General features: G+C 32.7%; 1 protein-coding gene across 1 annotated transcript; it reads right to left on the bottom strand.

The window, feature by feature from the left end:
* Positions 1-613: 613 nt before the first annotated feature.
* On the bottom strand, positions 614-19,430 carry LOC106057145 (beta-secretase 1-like). Its single transcript, XM_056011871.1, has 10 exons — positions 19,302-19,430; positions 14,909-15,491; positions 14,316-14,404; positions 13,468-13,684; positions 12,185-12,319; positions 11,842-11,976; positions 9,985-10,086; positions 8,572-8,730; positions 7,202-7,433; positions 614-6,098 (listed from the first exon to the last, which is right to left on the bottom strand). The coding sequence occupies exons 2-10, from the start codon at positions 15,209-15,211 to the stop codon at positions 5,902-5,904; spliced, it is 1,569 nt and encodes a 522-aa protein (XP_055867846.1). The 5' UTR covers positions 15,212-15,491; positions 19,302-19,430; the 3' UTR covers positions 614-5,901.
* Positions 19,431-19,530: the final 100 nt, after the last annotated feature.

The following is a 19,530-nucleotide window of genomic DNA, read 5'->3' as shown; positions in this document are numbered from 1 at the left end:
GCTGGCAAGTCTGGGTCGTGTGGTATGCGCTTTAAATTGTCACCTCGGTGTTCCCAGGTTCGAACTCTGCACGCTGCCATCCCCATTGCCAGTTCTGAAACATATCAAACAAGTCAAATCAGTCTCTTAGTTTGATTGTCATGGTGAAGTTGAAGTCAGTAGTGAGAAGAGAATCTGCCTTAGCAACATATAGCCAATGGCCTAAAATGAGCTGCGTGAATTGACTAGGTCAAAGATATCATATAAGAGGCTAAAGGTTAACTATACTTAAAAAACAACAAGAAAGTTACAAAGACAGTTTAACACAAACTCAAAATCGGCCCACGAAGTGGTCCACCCAGGCAGGTAAAAAGGCAGGTTTCAATATTTTTAGAAAGAATATCATAAAAAAATTCTATCAAAGGCAAATGACAGAGAAGAATGGAGAAAGAAGGAAATGGAAGCTTTGTTATAAATTGTGCAGAGCATAGCCTTAGCTTAGAATACTTCATATATCCAGAATAGAGAATTTCGAACATGTAGTACTTCAGAATAGGGATCTACAGTCTCATGTTAAAGTACTCTATGAGATGAACCATATCCATTCTCTGACTGAAGGAAGCCAACAATACTATAGTATTAGATAATTTATTTGATCACTGCATATATGAATTTAAAATAAAAATATTTTTACATCAAATGAATAGACCGCAGCATCTCATGTTCACATTTTCTTAATCATATTGTTATAACATTTTCCCTTCAAAGATATATAGGTACACAAATCATATTGAAGTTCCCAAATACAAATTATTTCAAATAAAGAACCTCATGTAAATAGTTGTTTTTTTTTAGATAGAAACTCCAATAGCAAAATTGTATTAGGGCAAACAATAAATCTCTTGGACATCTTTCTTGCTTTATCTTTCTTTACTTATAGTGTCTTTATACAATCTTCTCCTCTATGTATAAACACATGACATGTAACATATAATAGTGATGTAAAGGCCAGATAACAAAACTGATTTTTGGGGTGACCCGGGTGGTCTAGATATGTGTTAGACTGGGAACCTGATTGTTGCCAGAGAAGAGGGCTGGCTCGAGGTCTGTGGTTTGAGTCCTCCTGAGAGTTTACCTATGTTTCGTAATATTTTCTTTACCTTTTCTCAACAACCTTGGTATCTAGGTGCTGCTATTATATGTTACATGTCATGATTATTCGTAAATTGTTTCAGACCTGAAAGCTTTAAATTCACATAGATATAAACACACTAGCAAAATAGTTAGTCATAATAACTAGACAAATAATGTTATAAAAGCCATTAAGAAATTCATCAAATGGTAACATAGTTTTTAAAAAAATGTAACCTATTTAAATTAAAATGTTTTTGTAAACACATCTTTAAATGGATAGGATTTTTCTATCAGAAAAAACAAAATTGTTCTAAAGGGCACAATGTTTATCTCAGCAGAAAGATTTTAGCTTTCAAGAAAAAAACAAAAAAACAACCTGATTTGTAATGTGTTAAGTTCTAGACGTTTTTCCCTTTTTGACACTAAGGTTTAGTAAGTGTGGAAATAAAATTTAACAATGCATTGGAAATGAACAAACAAAATAAATAGTATTTAAATACCAGACAGGAAAAATTCAATCATCATTACATCAGGTAAAAATAAAATATGACCAAAAAAAAAAGACACAAAATGAATAATCGCACTGGTGCAGTCCTTAATCTTGATCAATAAATCTCTTGTAACACTGAGCAATGTATAAAAACAGAAGTAAGAGTTAACCAGACAACACAGAGGAACACATCAGCTCCACTCTCTAACTCCTTGCCAGGAACACATGGGTATAGGACTTCATTACAGTGGACTGGTGTAGAGACATTGGTAGGAAAAGAAATTCAGAAACAGTGAAGGATTGCTGAACATTGACTTCTCTAATGTGCTTAGTAAGTATCCACCATGTAAGTAATGGAAGACTTTAGTTCAACAACATGCTCAATGTGTACTGGATAAAGAGCACAATGAAAAATATGACACCCATTTTATGGGGTTATAACTTGATAGAGGTAATGTGCAGAAAAATCCTTTTTATCTTTAGTAAGAGTAATACCAATCTTTTAATTGTACCCAAACCAACCTTATTTGGCCAAGTGCCATGTACATTTCCAGCACATGGGTCATAGACGACATCACCTCAAACAAAATTTGTTGTGTCCAATGGAACTAACGCTGTGCAGATAAATACTGAAGGCTGAAATAAATTGAGTCTGGACAAATCCATATTAAGGGCCAGATATAGTCATGGGCAGTGATTTGGACATTGCTGTCTTACATTTCAACAGTTGAAATTTCTTTAAACACAGAAAAATATCTGGGTCTTGATAGATTGTGTACTTGCTAGCCTGTTAGACGTGTTTCTGATGTTCCTTCAGATGTTTGAAGATAATGGTAGTAGGCAGGGATTGAAATCTGGACCATCAAACGACAGTCCAGAGTGCATATCAAACAGCAGACGAAAGGTAAGTGATTGTAAACAAGGCTTATTTAGCTACAAAACTTAAGTTAAATGTTGAGAGCTCTTTAGATCACTGGAACAAAAAAAAAGGGAGGTTTGTAGTTCACTTAAAAAGAAAACATGTAGACAAGAATTTAGTAACATGCAAGGCACACATGGAAAATTGGAAGAATACATAATGTTTTGGTAATATCAACTTATCTGCAATTTAATGTAGCAAGCTTTATAAGATAATAAATCATATAAATGGAAGACAAGAGTTGGAAACAGATAAAGAGATCTCAAAGGCAAGACAAAAGTCACATGAAAGGCACAAATGGAAAAAAAAAAAGAGAAAAATACTTAGTTATCAAATATAAATTCAACAAAAAATATTGCCAAGGTGGTATTCCAGTAATAACAATAAGGCTGAGAATCAAATGCAGCGACCATGAACCAGCCATGGAATTCTAAGCCATTTGCTTCACAAACAGCAGGGTGATATAATAAATAAACTAAACACAGTATTATAAATATTAGTGCCATCACTGATAACAGTAACTAAGTTTTCAAATTATAATTAACACCATTGTGAAAATTAAGTCAAGAGTAATGAATTACCCTCCCCCATCAAACAACAAAAAAAATGTACACAGAGATCTTTAACCATGAAAAAAAAACAACAACTACCAGTACATGATGATGTGGAATTATTGACATGCAGAGGAAAGACATTTCAAATAAAGAAATAGGTTTCCTAGGATATGTTTCAGATATCAAACGTCTGGTTATAAAATAAATATGACAACAGGTTTTACATTCAATAAAATGCAGTCGAATAAGTGTGAAACAAAACAAACAAAAAAAGATAATATTACAGGTTTGAAATGAAAGACATAATTAAACATTAATAATTAAATCACTTTATTCAGTTACAGGTTATTTAGGTAAGGTGACTTTGTTCTTTGACTGTTTTTCGAACAATAACGTTATAAGAATTGTTTCAAAATTGTTCTTCTAAAATTGTCATTTGTAGCAAATCTCACAATAATAAGTAAGAAACCTTGGAAACTTTTTAAAAAAAATCATCTATTTACTGAAATCAAATCACATTTTCACTACAGCTCTGTGCTGACGTGTGCATCATAGGATGTGGGAGATTCTCTAAGTTATTGAAAGGAATCACAAAAAGTGAGGTTGATCACTAATGTAATCTAATTAGAAATAAATTGGTGGATTAATCAATCTTATCCAATAATGTGAATCTATACTGACATGTTTAAATGTTTCTGTATAACATTATTCTATAGAATTGACCAAGGTCTATTAACAAAAGTAACAAGAACTTTTGTAGCATTATGAATTGAGCAAGAGTTTGTCAATTCTGCAGTTTGTTGAATGGTCTGCTGACCTCTTCCTAATGTCATGTTTATTATGACACAAGTAACCTTAGTCTTCTTCATGAATTAATCCCCTACTAGCAATGAAACCTTTCCCACAGGATCACAAGAAATAGCTACACTACAGTCTTTTGTACACACTACAAATTATCATCTGAACATCCTGGTTAGCACATTTGATGGAACCTTGGTTTTGGCAATGCTTAAGCTTTCAGTACAATAGCTTCTGTTCAAGCCACATGTTCTTTACTTCATTCAGAAATTGATTCACGATTTCTCTCTCCTTAAAGAACTATTCAGCACATTTATTGGTTAATATATCTAATAGCTGGTAAGAAATGCTACTTTCAGTTTTGCATTTCAGAGGCTTTCATAAATTAATCTTTGATTAATGATCCTTGTAAATGAGTATACACATGAACACTTCCTAAGTGCTCATCTGCAGATCAATGAGACCCCCCCTGGCAACTTGAGTTCATTTCTCTTAATATTAAATGTTGGAAACTAACTCCTTTTATTCTTTTATTTGCTGTCCTATTACTGTAGTGGAAAGTCTGTGACTAGATTATTAGATAAGACTTAAACATTTGCAATAAGGATAAAAATTACAGACCTTCATCAACAGATGCCTGAGAAATATCCTAAAAATACACTGGTACAACAAAGTAGAAAACACCAAACTGTGGGAGATGAGTGGACAGAAAAATATAGAAGTGCAGATCCTAGAGAGGAAGTGGAGATGGATTGGTCACACCCTTAAAAAAGATACCATCAACGGAGCTAGGCAGGCCTTAGAGTGGAACCCCCAGGGAACAAGATGCAGAGGAAGACCAAAAAGAACATGGCGACGTAGTGTACTTGAAGAAGCAGAGAAGACCGGGAAGAGTTGTGAAACCATAAAAAAACTAGCAAGAGACAGCGGAGAGTGGCATGTTTTTGTCGAGGTCCTATGTTCCATGAGGAACCCAAAGGAATGATGATGATGATGAATAAGGAACTCCAACTAAATAAGTGCACATTCTCTCTCTCTCTTTTTTTTACCAATGTTAATTCTCATTGGGAAAAAAAATACAGTGTGCTTTAAAAAAAATATTGACATTTGTTAGTCAAGTCACAAGTCAAAGCTGGAAAGTTGATATATTTGGAAGACTTAAGTACATTATATGAAACATTTGACCACAAAATAATTCCACTCATCACATCAAATTAAGTTTGCATAAATCAAATTGTTTTTAAAAACGTATATAAAAATATTTTATAAATAGGTCAAGAATCAATATTTAGAAAAGGCACAAAGTTAATCTGAAATTAAAATAACAAACGTAAAATAAAAACTGGAAGAAATGTGCTAAATTTAAAGCTGATTCCATGAAATACCTAATCAACACCCCCCCCCCTCCTTTTCTGTTAGAAAGAAAACAAACAGAACAATGGTTATCCATTTGTCCCTGTTAAAGAAACAAGATAAAAAAAAATAAAACACTTTTTGTCCTTCTTATATTTTTAGTGAAGATTGTAGACATTGTAAGTGAGTTAACACTGCATACATGTGATATCAATGAGAGATACTCGTAACTCTTTTACTTTTCCTGGTGATGTATTGCTAATAAGAGGAGTAGACTACAGTATAAATTACTCCAAAGATTGAATTAAAAATAATGTACATGAATCAACTCCTGCAAAACCTTCTTAGTAACCAACTCAGTTTTTCCCCTCTTGTATAAAGATCCCAATCTGCATAAGACACAAATGATACACCATATCCATCAATATGGGGATAAGTCTGTACTTATTTACATATTACATTTCTCTGTCACACAAACAGTGGGTATGGATATATTACTGACTTGAAGAGAGTTAGTGCCTTTTTTTGTGTTGTTTTTTTTTTACCTTAAAAAAAAATAGATCTTAACAAAAAAGGACTTGATTGAAGATATACATAAGGTCACGTTTACAATAAGTAATAAAAAGATGTTCATAACAATAAAAAAAAAAGAGGATAAAGAAAGTATCCATTAATTAATCAGCAAGAACATTCTGTGTTTCGGACATGTCTTCGTTTTCCATATCCTTCATCCGTCCTCGAATCCAAAGGGCAAAGAGTAGAACAAGAGGTATAAAGACTATCACAGACAGGCCAATCATGACGTAGGACACAACAAGGAACGACTGGTCGTCGGCGCTAGACTTCTTGTAAATACACACACTGTTATTCTCTGGAAGTTCAGGGGAAAAAAATCAATAACCCACAAAAACACAAACAAATTATTTCAATCTTATGAATGAAAATTTTTGGTCTTAACTAGAGAAAATAGAAATTGCCAGTTGAGATGCATACATGTTTTTTAAGTGGGGGAGTAAGGTGATTGGAGGGGGTGGTCTAAGGAAAATACACAAGAGATGGTAGCGCGAGGAGTACAATAACTAATCTTAGCAATTGAGATGTCTGCTAATAGAATCTCAAATTGACATCTATGACAATACATAGAGAAAGAAATAGGTCAAATGAAGAAGACATACTAGATCAACTAAACTCTCTTTCAACTGGAAAAAGAAAAAAAAAAGATGGGTTTATCAGAATATCACAGGACTTAAAAAAATTTTCATGCAAGAAAGTGGCAAAGTTTGACTTTTTAGTATTAGCCTGGATAGTGGACAGATTAAAAGCAGAGTGTATTCATTGTTAATTAAGACAAATGAAGGTTTTGGACACACAAGACAAATGAAGATTTTGGACACACATATGAGGTTCAAAGAAAGGCCCCTGTCAAAGATAGGCAGAAGATGAAAAGACAACAACTTTGTCTGCATCAGATGTGGCAAAATATGCAGGTTGCAACTGGTTTTTGTGTGGTCACATGAAATACTGCCCTCATCCTTAATCTTTAAAGACAATGCCTTGTAATATAAACATTTTGTTAATAAAAAATCATTGTAATTTTATCTTCAAAAAGTATTTTAAATTTATAAAATTATAAAAATGTTTTATCCTTATTAGCACATATATTTAATAATAATAAGGCTTGCTTTGAGTCTGAAGATTAATGAGGAAAGCAGTATTTCCTGTAGGTACGCAGCCCCAGCTGTGACCTACATATTTTGCCACATATATTTGCATATCTATTATTTTTATTAATATTTGGTAAACACAAAAACCTAAATTCCAAAGGCTAAGAGACACCTTTATTATTTTATAATAGTACAGCTTTTTTAACTAAAACTTCTTTTACTGTGGATCAGAAAGTACAAGCAATATTCAGGATCCTGTATAAAAGCTAAGAAAATGTATACATTACAAGCCAATAGTAACAAACTTAACTGTTTTTATAAAAGGGGCCTGTGATGGTGACATTCAGAATAGGGTGACGAGGGTCTGGCAAGGGGCATGCTGTCTGGCCAAACCCTATCTGCTTAGCCTTTCTGTCAAAGACAACATAGAATGCCTCCATCAGGACAGCTCCAAGAACAGTTCCTCCATTGGAAGGAGAGAAGCCAAACTTGACACATGAGCCAATTTCTTCCAAAATCATGTCAACTGGCCGTAAATAATGCTGGGAAGACACAAATATATGAGCATGTACTGGGAAAAAAATCAACTTTTTCTCCTACAGTGAACAAACTGGTGAATTTGAATGTAAGAGAAATTAAATGTCTATATAAAAGATACATCTATTTTGTTCTGGTGACTGTTGTCACATTGATAAAACTTAAGACTTTTTAAAATGCTGCTAATTATCCTATTGTATCATTCTATTTAAATGCAAATCTATATTCTGCTACATGTAGATTTTATTTCTTGATGTTGAATATTTCGTTGAAATACAAAATTTGAAACTTAGGAATCAACCTCAAATCAGCTGACTTGAACTTAACACCCTTTAAGTACATGTCAGAGGAGAGATACTTTGCACAAAACTTCTGGCTAGAAAAGGAAGATGAATGACACAGCTGCTATCACTTGTATTCAAGTAAAAATAATTAAATTACCTTTCAAGACTAAGAGGTCCATGAGGCAGACAATATAATATCCTTCTAGCTCTTTGGCAGCAAAATACTTAACCATCTCTGCTTACCCAAATGTTAATTACTCATTTAGAATTCCATAATAATCAGTCTAAAAGGGAATTCTCTTGCTTTGGAAGCCATATCCCATTATGATAAGAAGTTTCCAGCAGTTTTTAAAGTATAGTAAAAGAAGAGTTCTTTGTATCTCATTCAAAAGGAAGTAGATAAATTTTTAATAAATTTTTTTAAACATATGGGCCAATACCTGTGTATTTTGCCAGCTATTAAAAGAAGGTATTGAAAAATATTTTTTTTAAACTGAACATATTGTTTTTAATGCTTTCTTTTTTTTTTTTTTTTAAAGTGATTAAATTAATTTTTAGAAAAATCTTTCTTTGATAGGACTTGGATATGACTGGAAATAGGAGCTATTGGATTAATACAAAAATGAAACCTGGTAAATCAATAAGGATAGGAAAATGCCTTAAGGGTAAATTAAATATTGTCTAACATATAAAGCAAATCTATGACTGAGGTGAAATCTCTTAGTAACACCAAGAGCTCTATAATTCCAAATGCTGATGTATAAAATGTAACAATCTTTATTGAATGAACAAAAGGCAATATGAAAAAAAGATATTATATCTTAAGTGGCATATTGTTAATGATAAAGTGACAACTTACTTGAGGTGACAGGTGCAGTTTGAAGGAAGAATTCTCTGACATCATAAGCTCAAACGATATCACAGGAAATGAGACGAATAATGTGGCTAAGTCAGCGAAACACAATATGCTTTCCCCATCATAGAAAGAGCTGGTAATACCTAATACATTTCCATCAGCCTAGTGACCAAAAAAACAAAACAGGAATCATTTAATGTTAATTTAGATTCAGACAAAATGAAAAGCGACATAGGATTAGGAACCTAAATTAAAAAAAAATAATTATTTGTAAATGCAGGCATGCAACAATGGTCGATGAAATAGAATTAGTAAGTTAGTACATTTTTTTTTAAATAAGCAAAATGATGGAAAATATTTTTAAAAAAAAAAGGCTCACTGTTGGGATTTTAATTGAACTAAAATATAGAATATCTAATACAATTTAAAATTTTAAAAATGTTTATTAGAAATTACTTTGAAATTAGTTTCAATAGGTTTTAATAATAAACTATACGAGCCGACCCGCGGCGTAGCATAGGATGCTATTTAGTCTAGGGTGAACACTTCCTGAAAGTCACAGTTGTCCAAATAGGGTGGGTGGATGGGCGACATAGAGAATTATATATACAAAGAAGATTATCCCTCCCCTCAAAATTTTTTTCTGAGCCGTGCTCTCTGTGCTGCAAAAGCTACATCAGGTAACTCTAGTTTGACTTGCAGAAATAAAAGAGTTGTCTTTCCATGACTTTTTCATCAAGGGTTAGAGAGTCTGTGTGCATGTGTCTTGTCCCGAATGGTTGGGCGAATTATATAAACAGATTCATGTGCTCAATATTTTTATACGTCTTATTTTCTCACAAAGTACAGCTTCATCTGTAAAAGTCATTCAATTACTTGACTTCTATATTTTTTGTAACTAATTTCAAGCTAAATTAAAATTTTATTTTAAAATATACAGGCCAAATATTATATTTCATATTCTATATCATTTGCCTTTAAAAAAAATGTCCACCAGTTGCATTTTAAACACAAATTTAAACTACAATAGTGATGGCATATAAGAGGCACTGTGCCTAGTGAAGAAGACAGGAGGTAGATAAAGGAGAAAATGGCAAATTGATATTTATGTTTGGACAAGTTTGATTTTAACACTTTCCATAGAGTAGCAGAGAACCAAGACAAATATAAAGAGTTTGTGAAAGAGTTAGCAGTGCTATCCCAAATCCAAATGACTCTTGTACCGGAGTTAAGGACAGCTTATTCATAGCTTAAGCTATGGATTTCTTATTTTGTTGAAATCTCTGTTGATAATGTTCTCATTTCTAACAAACATACACATTTTTTTGTTAGTAAGTATTCCTTTATTTAATATTTATATCTGTAAATTTCTAAATATTTAGCAAACTTAAAAAAAATAATAAAAAAGATAAAAACCTTGACATCTTTATGTATGACAGCAACTAGTTCATTGAATACTTTAGTAGGTAATCTAATGTTTGTTGTTCCTGAATCAACCATTGTCTTGTCGAAATTGTACTGGAAAACAAACAACTTAAAGAATTAACTATGCCTTTATATATCTTTAAGTTTGGAATGCAATTTTAAGCAATTAATTAATATAAAAGCATTAAGAAAAAGCATTAAGAAAAAGTAGAGGGCTGAGCTGTCAACCTATTTATTCAGTGTTCACTGTCTGGTGAAGACATTAAGCATAAAATGATCAATATTGCAACATGTTTAACTTCTCTTGGGAATAAATGTGTTTTTAGTTAGATGTAGTGTTTTTTCTTAATACATTATTTGTATTTTGCATATCTTTTTTTAATTTGAAATTTTAAAGAGATTCACTACAGTATAGATTAGAACTACTTTTTTGATCACAGACCTATAGAAATATATATATATATATATATATATATATATATATATATATATATATTGGGCTCCATTGAATTTGACAGTACATTTAGTTTCCTCGTGAAAACACAAACACTGCACCTCAAGTAAGCATTAATGGCCAACCACTAGAAATTGTTGATCACTTTTGTTACCTTGGCTCCATCATATCCAACAACACTCTACTGGATAAAGACATAAACAACAGGATAGCCAAGGCAATGGCCACCATGTCACGGTTGCAGAAAAGAGTCTGGGACAACATATTGCTGACTAGCATGACTAAAGCCCTAGTCTACCGGACCTGTGTGTTGAGCACCTTGCTGTACGGAAGTGAAACATGGTCAACCTACTCATGGCAGGAAAAAAAGCTGAATGTCTTCCACCTCCGATGCCTAAGGCGGATCTTTAAAATAAGGTGGCAAGATAAGATAACAAATGAGGAAGTGCTACATAGAGCAGGATGCCAGGACATCCGCTCTGTTATCAGCAACAGACGCCTTGGCTGGCTTGGCCACGTTCGTAGGATGCCAGTAGGTCGACTTCCACAGGACATCCTGTATGGCGATCTAATTGAAGGCAGGAGAGCCGCTGGTCGCCCACTTTTACGTTATACGGATGTATGCAAACGCGACATGAAGCTTTTCAAAATCGACACTGGCAACTGGGAAGAGGTGGCACTGGACAGATCCACATGGAGAGAGAGCATAAAGGAAGGGTCACAGATTGCAGATGTCATACACAACAGAAGCAGAAAGAAGGGTGAAAATGCAATGGCGCCTGGTGATTTTATATGCCCAACCTGTGATCACAGCTGTGTATCAAGGATTGGCCTCTTTAGTCACACAAGAAGTTGCAAAGGGAAAAGATCGTCTCGCGAGACGTAAAATGCCACAGATATATATATATATATATATAAATATATCTAAATGCTGTCTAGATCCAGATTAATATACTTTGAATGTAGAAAAGAACTAGACTTAGACTATCTAGTTAGCTATATTCTCAGAGCTCTGCAATAAATAAAAATTATAGAATGGGGTTTACTGGCTTCAATTAGCATCTATGACAGATTTAATTAATATATATTTTCTCCTATTTTACTTTTGGAACTTCAATTTAGGAAATTTTCATCAAAGTGTGACTGACACATTTATATTTTATATTTCAGCAACATAGCCCATTGAGTACATAAAAACACCCAGATAAAATGAGCACATGATCACATATGTTGGGAAGATTAAAAGAGATTTGTCAATGAACTGATGACATAACATCCTCCTTAACTATCATTTTATTGACTATGAAAAAAGTTAAGTCTGCTTTACCTGCCCATTAGTTCTTGAGGTCTTAAAATATTTTTTTTTCCTAACATATATGACATATAAACATTACCTCTTTGCAATGTAGCCCTAAAGGTTTATTGGCCACAGCAATGTCTGTCAGCACCACTTCATAGTACAACTCTCGAGTTATGGGCGCATATAACAGGGGAGTTCTAGACAACGATGGCACAATTCCACCAAAAATCTGTTTGAAAAAAAAAATTAGAGATGATTAAAACAAAACTGAATCAGTAAAAAAAAAAACATGCCAAATGATTATGGGATAAATTTAGTTAAGTATCAAGGGTCAATAAACCAATAAACAATTTTCTATTTAATAAACGGACGAAAAAAAAATTATGTTAGATTTTGTAAATACTTCTAAATTAAAAATGTTAACATAGTGATTTTACCAGTGAACCTTGACGTAAAAGTTCTCCACTGGTGTGAACAAATGCGGAACCACACAAAGACATTGAGAAAATATCTTCTAGGTCTGGATGAGACTCAAGGACACTATCCCAGAATGGAGTGATAGAAGAAGATGGCTGAAAAAAAATTAACATACAATTTTAGTTGTCATTTTTTTCCAACCTATTTTAGTAAAAAAAAAATCTAGTCTCATGTTTATAACGGGGTCAACACATTACAGAGCCACAAGTTTATTTTATTAGAGCTAGCCAATTGACTGCCTAACCATCAGGTGATGAATACATTACCATTTAACTCTTCTGATATGAATGATTCCTTTGATTCTTGGGTATTATGTCATGTCAGATGTTAACATAGTAGTTGAGTTGATGCCTGGCAATATTGGCAAGTCAGTCTACTTGTATTTTAGTTCAGCAATTTATACATCTACGTCCAAAAGTTTGTTTATCTGGGAAGAAACATATCAGCAAACGCCAACCTAGATGATGAGGTTGACTTCCGTGTTGCTCATGCCAGAGCTGCTTTTGGCAGACTTCAAGAACAAGTGTGGCAATGGAGAGGACTCAGCATATCCACTAAACTGAAAGTCTACAGTGCTGTAGTTCTCCCATCACTTCTTATGTATCAGAGTCCTGGACCCTATATTCCTGCCACACCAAAAAGCTAAACTCCTTCCACCTATGCTGTCTAAGGATAATCCAAAAGGTGCGTTGGTCAGACCACATACCAGACACAGAAATCTTTTTAAGATGTCCAACATGCAAAGTATCAATACGACAGTAAAAAGGTCCCAACTTTGATGAGCGGGACATGTAGTCCGCATGCCAGACAGTTGCCTTCCCAAGCGACTTCTATATGGGGAGTTGTGTGAAGGACTCCCAGGGAGGCCAATACAAACATCACAAAGAATTCATTCAAGGAATGCGATATTGACATTCATGGCTGGGAAGCACTAGCTCTCGATCGCTCCTCATGGCATGAAGCTGTGAGTCTCAAGATTTGAAGCCAGAAGAGTTACCAAGGGCGAAAGAGTGCCAAACCAATAAAAAGCTGAGAGAAGAAGCAGGCTTATCTGCAACTGACGTAACCCACCCATGCCACGTATGCGGCCGGCTTTTTAAAGTGAGGATTGGACTTAACAGCCATCATAGAAAATGATAAAAGTGCTATATATACATCTCTGATCTTGTTGTGAGATTTTTTAAATCATCCACATGATATATTTCTTATTGTAGTGGTCTTTTCATTCCAATAATTAACTTACCCGAGCCAAGCCTTTATAGCCCAAACCAAGAATGCCTTGCCACTCTGCCTCAGGTATGAAGAAATTTTTGGATTTTGTAATGCAGGCAATATTGACCCTTGCAGAGATATTAGGTGAATGTGTCAAACTAACAATATCTGTCCCCAAGTCTCCAGTCCATTCACCCTCTGTGTAAGGCACATATACTTGTGTGTTCAAACTTTCAAATGTGCTTGATCTAAAAATGAGTTCATAGCATACCTTAAATTTATGTTAAGGATGATGGTTAACGTAAGTCTAGAAGATTGAATACTAATTAATTAATTAAACACTTTTGTAACTTTTGTAGCCTTGTAGGATGGAAGAGGCACGCAGAGAAAATCATGGGAAGACAACATGTAATAATGGGCAGGTCTGTTTCTACACCAAAGTCAATATGAAATTCCGGGAGTTTTCCAGAAGAAATTTTAAAAATTCGAGGACAAAGACTGTCAACAAATCTCATGTGGTGTCCCAAAGGTTCAAAGACTAAAGGATTGGTGAAAAATAGATTTGAGCAATACATCCACATCTTTTAGAGAATTTTGTCGATGTCAGTTTGAGATTTTTCTTAATTTAACCAATGTATGCATAATTTTTTTTTTATTGCCCTCACTCCCCATTGATCTCAGACAGACAACATGCTACACTACTTTCAAGAAGAACATTAAGAACTACCTGTTTAAAACTTTTTTAGATTTACTTTTCATTTTAGCTCTCATGTTTGTGTTTGTAATGTTATTACAGCGCCTTGAACGTACATTTTGTTTGTTAACAGGGATTTATCAATAAAATGATTATTATTATTACAAAGCATAGCTATGACTTACTTGTCTTGGTGAAAATACTGTGAGACGTTTGGGTCCTGAGTTGCCGCAACTGCAAAGTTTGAGCTTCCTGTGTCAATCAAAATTTTCATCTAAACAAAATAAATCAAATGTATTCTTTTATAGGTCAGTGATTTATTCCTGTGTCAATCGAAACTTTCATCTAAGCAAAATAAATCAAATGTATTCTTTTATAGGTCAGTGATTTATTCCTGTGTCAATCGAAACTTTCATCTAAGCAAAATAAATCAAATGTATTCTTTTGTGGTTCTGTGATTGCTTTTTTTGTGTGTGTGTCATTGTGTACATTTAAATATATCAATCTTTAACTTAAAAATTATGTCCTGAAATTTGATTTTATAAAAAAAAAAGGAATGTTTTATTTACAGATGATCGATAGATCTTTTTGTGTTATTCTGGGCAGTTATTACGTAATTTAAACTTTTTATTTTCAAACTTGTGTTTTCATGTTGTATATCTTAAAAATTCTCTCTTGAAGATTGACTTTACTATTACCAATTGATATGTTTATACATAAAATTAATCAAAGTTTAAAAAAAAAAAAAAAAAAAAAAAAAAAAAAAAAAAAAAGTAACCTTTTGAACGGGTGTTCCAATATTTAGATCAATGTAATATCCATCTCCAGAGTAACCTTTCAAATTATTTTTCAAGCTACTTTCATCTTTGGAAGACAATTCTCTCTGCACTACACGGTACTGATTGGTTGGAAGCTTGCTGTTACTGTCTCTACTATGCATGTACACCACACTGCTGAATATTTGAACTGGCACTTGGAGTACTAAGGCTTCGGCAGAAGGCATATTAACATTAAATAAAAGAAAAGCAAGGCAGATAATACTGATAATGTTACAAGCTGGTAAACAGAAATGGGGTAACATTTCTTGGTCTTAAATTAATTAGCAGTTTGAGCATCACAGAATTACAAAAACTTGTCAATAATATGTTCACAGGAATAGCTGAGCTCAATTTTAAAAGTCAATATATACAGTTCACTGAGTAGGTAACAAAAATATATCAATGCAAATCCAGAAACAAATATACATCTACTGTGAGACTAGGACTGTCATGCCAACAAGTGTCCAGGTTAACCACACTTCAACTAATGTGGATGAGTAAAGCAGTGTTGATTTGGTTTCAGCATAACTTGACAAATGCCATCTGGAGAAATAAAATAAGATTATGTTAACATCTTGAACTCAAAGTTAAAATCCCTTGAAGATGCATTCAATGAAATGTTTAGCTTATCAACATATTGAAATGACTGTTAATATTGAAAATTTTCTTAAGTGATAATAATTTTTATGCAACTTGAATATTATACAGCATTTTAAAAAATAATTTGAAAAATGTATTGCATTTAACTATTATCATTTTGGTTTAATATTTTCATCTAATTTCTTAACTCCTTTGATTCAAAAAGAACAATTCTCTAAATTTTAATATAAACATTTCTTATAATGTGTTGATATAAATCAAAATCAGGATTGTGTGGATGCACTAAATAGCAGGGCCGGACTTAAGCATTGTGGGGCCCTATGCAAAACAGATTTCGCGGGGCCAAGTTGGGTAGGGAAGCGGACAGTAAGTGAAATTTAAGAGTTTGTATTAGAAAATAAATTTGTCTATGCATTTTATTCATTCTTTACTAAGTACAGAATTACTTTACGAGCCTTGAATGCAGCAAAGTCATACAGCATATCATAATAATTCTGTTTCCTACATAAATCACGCTCAATAGCATGAATTACCAAATGTTTCAATCTATCTTTGAGAATTGTTGACCTCAAGTAATTCTTCATTAGTTTGAGGCGCGAGAAGCTTATTTCACCAGATTACACAATTACGGCTTATGCATAATGCCGTTTATATTTATCGCGTGTTGGATTTGTGTTTTCATATTGACTGACACCCTAAAATGACAACTTTTGTCTATATATTTCCGTATATTTTAAGGACTTTTCGTATATTTTGAAATTTCTGGAGATTTCCAGGAGCTTCTGGTAAATCGACAGGAAGGTGCAGGAAATCTCTTTCAAGTTATAAAATGGTTTAATTTAAGAATTTATACACCTTGAATTAGCGAGGGTCCTATGAAAGTGTGGGGCCCACTGCTGTCGCATAGATTGCAGTGGCCTAAGGCCGGCCCGACTAGTTCTTTTTTATTACTGTACAGTAACACTAGCCTACTCTACTGTAAGGGAAATAAATAGGGAGGTGAAATAAAAAATTTATCTTTGAAAAAAAAAACAACCAATTTTTCGTTAGTACATCATTAAAATATGTTAAAAGAACTTTCCAATGATATATAAATTATGACTGTATGTTTAACAGTTAGAAAGTTATGTGTTTTTTTGTGACGTTTTGATCTAACATTGGTTGACATGGAACAAGTAAGATGAGAGCGTCTCGCTGGCTAAGACGGAAGAGACACACCTCCAGATCAAAAGTTAAAAAGTTGGAATTGAGTTTCATAGACGATAGATCTACTTATTAAAAAAATTATTAAATGGTAGATCTAGTATTAGTAGATTACTAGTAAATTTCTAGCTCACAAATCTGATTTCATTTATATTTATTAAGTTCACTTGTTTAGAATGTAAATATTGATGAAATAAACAAATTATCGGGTCTAGAGCTACAAGAAATGTCACAGAGGTGTGGACTAAATGGCAGTATCTAGATGTATAGCTAATAATATCTGCTACAAGATTATAATTTCACTTGTTGGTGAAACACAATATCTTCTATAAAAAAAAATAATTAAAAACTGAAACGTCCATTGAGGTCAGTGTTATTTTGTTTTTTTAAAGTTAGTATGATGTATGCGATGGATCGATCTGAAAATTGGTAGGAATATAGCTAGAGACACATGTACTTTTAACAGGAAAAAAAATCAACACAGTACACAACTTACCTCCAATGAGTATCAGTAAAAATGAAAATGTATATATACTTTCAATGCAAAATATTCAAAAAAATTGTCAAAAACAAAAATGTTCTCCATCATCAAAAGTAATTGAATTCACTTCTTTTAGCAATGATATCTTTACATATACTGAGCACAACCGACTTCAAACAAAGACCTATGTAGCAGTAAGAAAAACCCTGTCTCAAGATTTTTAGCCATTTTCGGACACTGGAATTTCACCTCCCTACATAGTCATAACCCATAGAAGTGTTTGTTCTTAACTAGATCTAATCTACAATCATATTAATAATGTAGGTACTTTGACATCCTTACTCTACTTACCTATAAACCGATAGACTAGCTGCTATATAGTTTTGAAACAGCATAGCTAGACTTCCAAACCCATAGTGTTAGTTGATTGATCTTTGTTTTTACATTTGCTTCATTTTTTAAAAACCCTTGTGATAATCTTAAAGGAGTATTCCAAAGCTTTTGAATGATACCAAATTGTCAACAAATGAAAGTCGTGTTTATTTAGAAAATTTACAGTAAAGTCATAGGAAAGAAGTGGAAAAATTATAACTACCATAACAATCTATGATTTAAGTATTAAAGTCAATATTTCTATTAGAGTAGTGTTAGAAATCTTTTTTTTTCTATACTTAGGTACACAATATATAAAAGGAAATCAGCTTATAGGGCAAGTTTGGGCCCATCCTGATGATGTTAAATGAAGTCACTCCATAATGCAGCGACATGTGGCACCAGACATTAGCAATTCTCATTGATAATATGAAGTATAAATAATTTATGAATTGTTTAATGGCTTATCTTTGATCAACCTAGTGGAGAAAATGCTATCAAGATGTTATTTTACATTATATTTATAAATATTATAAAGCTGAGGAAGTTTCTACCAAACAGAATTCTAGAAAAAGGATTGAAGTCAATTTACAAACTATCGGATTAGCTGTGAATGTTAGCTGTATGTGAGATGAAACAATCAAATTAAAAATCATATAAATAATGGGGTATATATATGTGTTCCGAATCTCAAGCTTCTTTCTATTATGTTATGGTTATAAAGTTATGATGAGATAAAGACGAAAATTAATTTTTTCGATCACGGGTTTTTGGACATTTTCTATCTTGTCCATTTTTCTACACATAAAATGGCATAACTTTGCTCCTATATAAATAAATTTGGTATCATTGTAAACCTCTAAGAAAGCTCTACATAACTAGATAGTTTCTGTTGTTTAATAGACTATTAATTTTGATTTTTTTGTCAAAGTACCTATAATTAATAATGTCTTACTTAGTCTACTTAAGTCTATTATAAAATATATTAAACTTAATAAAGTAATAATATTATTAAATATTACGTAATTAAATATGAATTTTGAGTCTAAGTCTAAGTTAAAGTAGTAATAATACTTAATAGTAGTAATACTAATAGTCACTTATACTAATAGTACTAATAGTACAATAGTAATAGAAAAAGAGTGAGAGTAGACCTATTTTATTAACCCTTTGTCCCTAGCTAGTAAGTATTTAGACTCTATATACTAGTATTAGACAAATTAGTACTATTGAGTCAATTGACTATATTAGCCTATATTAGGCTATAACTATATGAATATGTATATTCATAATATTGCTATATCTAGTATAGTACTATAGTAGTATAAGTATGGGGCAAGTTTGATGGTTGATATGCATGACTAAATAAATGCACGACGCGTAGGACGTAATCATCTTCTTTTTTGAAGTAATGTCTGTATTATATAAGATAAGAAGTATATTTTCTTTTAGTTCTATGTCACAGTAACAGTATCATGACTGAGTATCACTATCAGTTATGTGACAGAGTGAGAGTGTCACAGAGTACTGACACTGTCACTGACAGTAGACTGAGTAGTAGACGTAGTAGTTAAGTTAAGTAGTGACAGCTAAAGGCTTAATAAAAATTTTGAACTAATTAGACTAATATTATTTTTATTATAATTATATTATATTTTATATTATATCTAGATCTATGACTTGATTAAGTTGATTACCTTATAGATCTAGAGTCAAAACTAGATCTAAGAGTCTCTAGTCTAAGAGTCTAAGTGAGATTCATCAGATTGTTCCTGACTCGGCCTGACAAGTTGTTTATCTTTTTTGATGACACGGATGTAGATCTGGCGATCTGGCATCTACAGTACGAGTAACTCTTCTTTGTATTTGGTAAATAGAATGCACAGACCTATATATATTTAATGATAGAATGGCATTTGTAGATGA

This window comes from Biomphalaria glabrata, chromosome 15 (genome assembly GCF_947242115.1).
Source record: "Biomphalaria glabrata chromosome 15, xgBioGlab47.1, whole genome shotgun sequence".
Lineage (NCBI taxonomy): Eukaryota > Metazoa > Mollusca > Gastropoda > Planorbidae > Biomphalaria > Biomphalaria glabrata.
Note: the sequence above shows the minus strand (reverse complement) of the source record. Positions and strands in the feature narration are given on the sequence as shown.